We start from the raw sequence: 6,303 nt of genomic DNA, 5'->3' as shown, positions 1-6,303 counted from the left end.
AGCCCAGGATACGATTGGCCTTCTAGGCTGTAAGCGCACGTTGCCGGCTCATGCTCAGCTTTTCACTCACCACCACTCCCAAGTCCTTCTCTTCAGAGCTGGTCTCAAGCCATTCATCTCCCAGCCTGGATTTGTGCTTGGGGTTGCCCTGACCCAGGTGCAGGACCTTGCACTTGGCCTTGTTGAACTCCATGAGGTTTGCCTGGTCCCACCTCTCCAGCCTGTCCTGGATGCCATCCCGTCCCTCCAGCGTGTCACCCACACCACACAGCTTGGTGTCATCAGCAAACTTGCTGAGGGTGCACTCGATCCCACAAGAGATGCCATGTGGATTTGAGACACCACTCAAAAGCATCTGGGTCCTTTAACCAAGAATGGATTATATTCATTCATTCATCTGTGGTCAACTTTATAGGGAGATTAGCCAAGAACAGTTCAATAGCAGCCATCAACAGGTATTTTAAACATTCTCCACAGTACTTAAATGTTTCAAGAGGAGCACTGAGAAAACATGAGCTAAACTGCTTGTAGCAAAAAGAAATGGAACAATCCTTTCCAGACCCAAGCAACACAGATAACACCACCAATGTACTCTGCTGATACTCTTGTCTTTGCCATCTTTTACAAAATCAGCATCAACTACTGTAAAACTGATGGAAAGATCCCAAATACATGGAGAATAATCTGATTTAAATACCTTCAGTGAAACAGCTGCTGTCTCTGCTGTTTCTGACCCAAGAATATCTTCCCAAGAACACAAATACAGAATATTGCTGGGGGTGTATTTCTCTGGATATGATGTTGGGTAGAATGGATTATCAGGTTTCATTGCTCCCAGAGCCCACAGAGGCTTTTCTCCTGAACACTTATCTTTCTGAGGATTACTGACTAGACTATGGCACCAAAATCTAACAGGAAACATCTAGCTCCAAGCTAGATTAGAACCTACTTGAATTATGCAGCCACAAGGATTTCAGTTCATAAGGCAAAGGGGCAGGGAACAGTGGCAAGACATCCACATCTTTGCTGCCTTGACTTTAAATGAAAGAGTGAATGTACCACGTATAATTTTCAACTCTGAGTACGTTAAAAACCTGAGGAACTTCACTACTCTTGAAACAACAACGTGTCCTATCTTGAGGCACCTGCTGGACACCTCCAAATTAGAATATATCATCTTCTACTCGCCTTCTTTTCGAGGGAGGGAAATGGGAATATCTGAAAGTAAAGCAAGTTTTAAACAGGTCTTTAGGGATGACAGGGTGATGAACCCTCTGTCACCCATTAAGGTATCAAAGTACATGGAGTGAGACCCAGATGTTCAATACAAGATAAGTAACAATGACTGCCTGGAGATTTGACATTTAATAATAAACTATTAAGCAAAAAATAGCCTCCTGCATGTGCCTACGTGGTTTTTTTCAGCTTTTTAGGAGAAAAACCTCTGTGCAACAGCTGAGGGAAACCCAGTTTCCAACAAATTGACACATCCTTGCTATAAGATGGATCAGCACTGGTAGATGCAATAACTCTCCAATGACTTCAGGATAAGTATTACTTTTTTTTTTTTACACTGGAAATTAATAAAAAGTATTGAGTTTTACCCTAATTCCTGACTATCTCAAGGCTGTGGCTGCTATTTCCACTAGTCCTCAAGAAGCTATGACTTCAGACTGTTTAAAGTTAATTTAAAAAGTAGGACGGACCTTTATGACTCTGCAGAGTTCCATATTTCAGGCTTCACCATGGCTAGTGGTATATAGATGATTGTCATTCGACAATCTGCTCTCATAAGGCCCTACCTGGAATACTGCGTCCAGTTCTGGAGCCCCCATCACAAGAGAGACCTGGTGCAGCTAGACCGAGTCCAGAGGAGGCCACCAGGATGATGCAAGGGCTGGAGCAGCTCTGCTGTGAGGACAGGCTGAGAGAGTTGGGGCTGTTCAGCCTGGAGAAGAGAAGGCTCCGGGGAGACCTTCTAGCGGCCTCCCAGTACCTGAAGGGGCTACAAGAAAGCTGGGGAAGGACTTTTTATAAGCGCAGTTAATGACAAAACAAGGGGAAATGGGTTTAAAGTGAAAGAGGGGAGGTTTAGATGAGATATTAGGAAGAAGTTCTTCACTGTGAGGGTGGTCAGACACTGGAACAGGTTGGCCAGAGAAGCTGTGGCTGCTCCTCCCTGGAAGTGTTCTCGGCCAGGCTGGATGAGGCTTTGAGCAACCTGGTCTAGTGGAAGGTGTCCCTGCTGCTGGCAGGGGGGTTGGAACTGGATGAGCTTTAAGGTCCCTCCCAACCCAAACCAGCCTGGGATTCTATGAAAACAGAGAGCTCCATGTCCCCTTAGTTGTTCAGTAACTTCGCCCAGGCTGCTTTCCAACCACCTCACCTGTGAAATCAGGCAGGGCCTTATCATCCACCAAGAGGAGAGGCCGCACCTGCTTTTCCTCCAGAAGATTTCTGGCCGCTGTCAGAGATGTGAAGATCTCATTTTCGGTGATGTCAAATCCCAGTTTCATCAGCCTCTCCAGCAGGTCTCTCTTGCATTCCTTCGTTGTGTTCGTCACAAATCGAATGGTAACCGGAGCCTTGCGCAGCCTGATGGATGAAGAACAATTCATGTTGATAAATATCTAAAGGGAGAGTGTCTAAGAGGACGGGGCCAGACTCTTCTCATTGGCACCCAACAAGAGGACGAGAGGCAACGGGCTAAAACTGCAGCACAGGAAGTTCCACCTGAACATCAGGAAGAATGATTGACTGTGAGGGTGACTGAGCACTGTAGCAGGTTGCCCAGAGAGGTTGTGGAATCTCCCTCCCTCCCTGGAGATATTCAAAAACCATCTGGACAAAATCCTGGTTGATGTGCTCCGGGAGTCCCTGCTTGAGCAGGGTGGTTGGACTAGACGATCTTCAGAGGTCCCTTCCAACCTCAACCACTCTGTGAAAAGTCAGGAAAGCTGCGATTCCCAACTCCACAGCAGTAGCAAACACATCTATGATCAACAACAACTAGTTTGAAAAGCCTTTTAATTCAAACTAGATAATAAATAAAACCAGCCCTGTATTCTGGATCAACAGCATCTTGAACTCAAATAAATAAACAAAAGAACCTTGTTGATAAATTAATACCTTGAACTCCACATAATGGGTGAATTTCACAGCAGCTGAGGCTCATTCAGAGAGGATGTTCTCGGAGCCTATGTTACCTGTGTGGCAATTTTATGTCGGCTTTCGCAGCCATTTCTCCCTTCACTGAGGAACACTTGATAGCACATAAAAACACCTTATTGCCCTACACTGACTGTACATGCTACCAAACAATCAAATAATTTTAAGTGACAACTTTAATGGTGTTCCCTTTAATTATTCCCCCACCATCACTTTCTCTGTTCGTTGCTATAGAAACAAAGACTGGCATCAGGACTGCACGGAGAACATCAGAATAAAGTTGGTCAAATGCTGGAGACTTGCTTGCACCTGCCACTTTTCTCTTGTTTGCTAGACACACTGACCCTTCACAACCATGAACTGATAAGTCCCCTGGTTGCTAATAAAATAACAATTAGTTTGTTGGGTTTTTTTTTTCCTATATGGGCCTCAATACTAAGGAGTAACCCTAAAAATTGAATCTATCCATTTGTTCTCTAAACAAACTGCATGTCAATCATCTCAGCTTCTCTTCAGGAAGGACAATGACATGGATTAGCACAAAAGAGTGTGATAAAGTGTTTTTTTGAAACCTCTAAGCAAAAAGACCCGTCTGCTCCTTGCAGTGAAATGACACCTGCTCTCCATACGTGGGACAGCAGGTTGAAGCTGACAAACAGCATCAGGTCCTCTCTGCACCTTATCCCCTCTATAACCCTCTCCCTTACCAAACCCAGTATGGGGTCTGCATGAGCAGGATTCACTAGGAACCAAGCAGAAGCAGAAGAAAAAGGAGAACCCCTGGCTTTATAAAACAGTTTGTCTTCTAATTCTACAGAATTTCTTTTGTCTAGTCTACTGTCTGCAGGTTTGGAGGTGAGAAGCAGACAGGACAGGTACTGAGCTCTTCTTGACAATATCACCACTCTTTTATATGTGTGCGTGTGTATATACATATATATATATATATATATGTATATATACACACACATATATACACACACACACATATATATATGGATTTTTGAGAATGCTGACTCTCACCTGGCACAAGTTCTCCCTGCAGCAGGAAACACCAGGCAGACAATGTCCAGTGAATAAATGGGTAACGCATCAGCACCCAACACTTTAGCAGTTTTTACTTCCTTGCAACTTTACATCTTTAGGAGATAATAATTTCCACAGAATTATTTGTGAAAAGAAATGCAGAGTTTCCTAATCTCACTGTGAACTTTTCTTCTCAGCAACAGTCTGGCTTTATAAAAACCTAAGCAGCCAATACAACTCCAATAAAAACTTCTTATCCTTAATTCAACCCTATTCCTCTCCCCTGATTAATTCTTACTGTTGCAGCATCTTAAGGTGTCCTCTCTCACTCACCATGGTAACATTTATCACTTTGTGTTTTTCTTCATCCACTGCAAGACGAAAACACAGGAAAACAGTGTTGTAACACAGTCCAAAGATCCCTGGCATTGCATATCCTATTTTGCCACTGACTCAGCCAGATCAAGTCATTTTACTGTACCTCAGTTTCTTTCGGCCCCCTTTTATCAGAAGAGAAAGAAGTACTTTAACTGTCCTTTTTATTAATGTGTTGAAATTCCTACAAAAGAAGGGCTGTACCTTCAAATGTTTCTCAAACTAAAGAACGACTGAAGTTGTTTACCTAGCAGAGAAACTTTAAAAATAATAAAGTAAAGCTTGGCTGAAAGACCAAATGAAATTAAAACTCTGCAAAGGATGCCTTGCTCACTAGGTCAGATTTTTTGGGGTGATCTTATAGTGGCCTTCCAATACCTGAAGGGGGCCTACAAGAAAGCTGGGGAAGGACTTTTCATAAGGGCAGTTAATGACAAAACAAGGGGAAATGGGTTTAAACTGAAAGAGGGGAGGTTTAGATTAGATATTAGGAAGAAGTTCTTCACTGTGAGGGTGGTCAGACACTGGAACAGGTTGCCCAAGGAAGTTGTAGATGCCCCCTCCCTGGAAGTGTTCTCAGCCAGGCTGGATGAGGCTTTGAGCAACCTGATCTAGTGGAAGGTGTCCCTGCTGCTGGCAGGGGGGTTGGAACTGGATGAGCTTAAAGGTCCCTTCCAACCCAAACCATTCTGTGATTCTATGATTATTTTCTCTGTTATTCCACTTCAGCTCATCACAGGCCTAAGGTCTCAGACATAGAAACAGGTTCCTGTAGTTGAACAACGCACCAAGCATCAGCTGAGCTGAAGTGACTCTGGTGCATGTGGGGTAATTCAGGCTAACTTAACTACTGTCTGCTTTGGCTAAGGCTGCAGTCCCACGTGAATTAGCAGAAACAGTCTGAATATTGTCTTTTTCTATCTCAAAAAGACTTAGAAAAGACCTAGAGAGCAACTTAGGAAACCTGCAGGGGCTCAGGTGATACAACTCAGGCATCTTTCCAACACCTATGGTATTGTTATTAACACAGGTGTAAATAAAAGCAGAATCTGGATGTGTATTTGCTTATCCATGACAGCTGATCCATAAAAAGGTAGAAGCTGCAGGCCTGTTTACTTAAAGAACTCCCCCTGTGCAAACAGCACTGACACAACCTATGAGAGGAAACAAGAAAAAGGTTATCTTGCCTTTTAAGAGCTTCCTGAGCTCCTGGCACAGCTGAGTCTTCAACGTGAAGTGTGCCGCTGAGATCCACCAAGACAGCTTTCAGCGCGCGCCGAGCTGCCATCCCTCCTTCCCCAGGGAAAAGGCAAATAAATGAAACGACAAAAAAAATGGTTAGCAGACAATGGATAATAAAAATAAGGAACTGAGTTAAGCGCCTCATTTGTGCCAAGCCCGGTATTACTCAGAACATTACTCGCAGTATTAAATGAGCCCCTTTAGACAGTGAAAATAAAAGGCGGTGTTTAAAAAAAAATACATAATTGATGGGGTGGTATTTTCCCAAAGACTCTATATATGGAAATCAGGTGCTGTTTGTTTTTTAAGTGCTTTTACTTGTGTGCATCAAAAAGAATCCTCTAAACCACTAAGGCTGTTGGGAAGAGGATCGTTAGGTCTGGTCCTGTTGGTTCAAGGCCTCGGCAAGAACATTTCGGTGAGTCCCATCGACACCGACGGCGCTGTTCAAGTTAAAATAAATACAATATTACTAATATTGTTAATTTTATT

At 43.5% G+C, this 6,303-nt stretch overlaps 1 protein-coding gene across 1 annotated transcript; it reads right to left on the bottom strand.

Annotated features, from left to right (window-relative positions):
- Positions 1–2,386: 2,386 nt before the first annotated feature.
- Positions 2,387–5,857, bottom strand: LOC104523157 (haloacid dehalogenase-like hydrolase domain-containing protein 2; the record flags this gene model as incomplete). Its single annotated transcript, XM_010165645.1, has 2 exons — positions 5,757–5,857; positions 2,387–2,595 (listed from the first exon to the last, which is right to left on the bottom strand). Coding segments are annotated over exons 1-2 (310 nt in total), but the record flags the coding sequence as incomplete, so codon positions are not given.
- Positions 5,858–6,303: the final 446 nt, after the last annotated feature.

Source organism: Antrostomus carolinensis, unplaced genomic scaffold (assembly GCF_000700745.2).
Source record: "Antrostomus carolinensis isolate BGI_N321 unplaced genomic scaffold, ASM70074v2 scaffold36163, whole genome shotgun sequence".
Classification (NCBI taxonomy): Eukaryota; Metazoa; Chordata; class Aves; order Caprimulgiformes; family Caprimulgidae; genus Antrostomus; species Antrostomus carolinensis.
The sequence above is the reverse complement of the archived record's forward strand: the minus strand, read 5'-3'. Positions and strand labels throughout refer to the sequence as shown.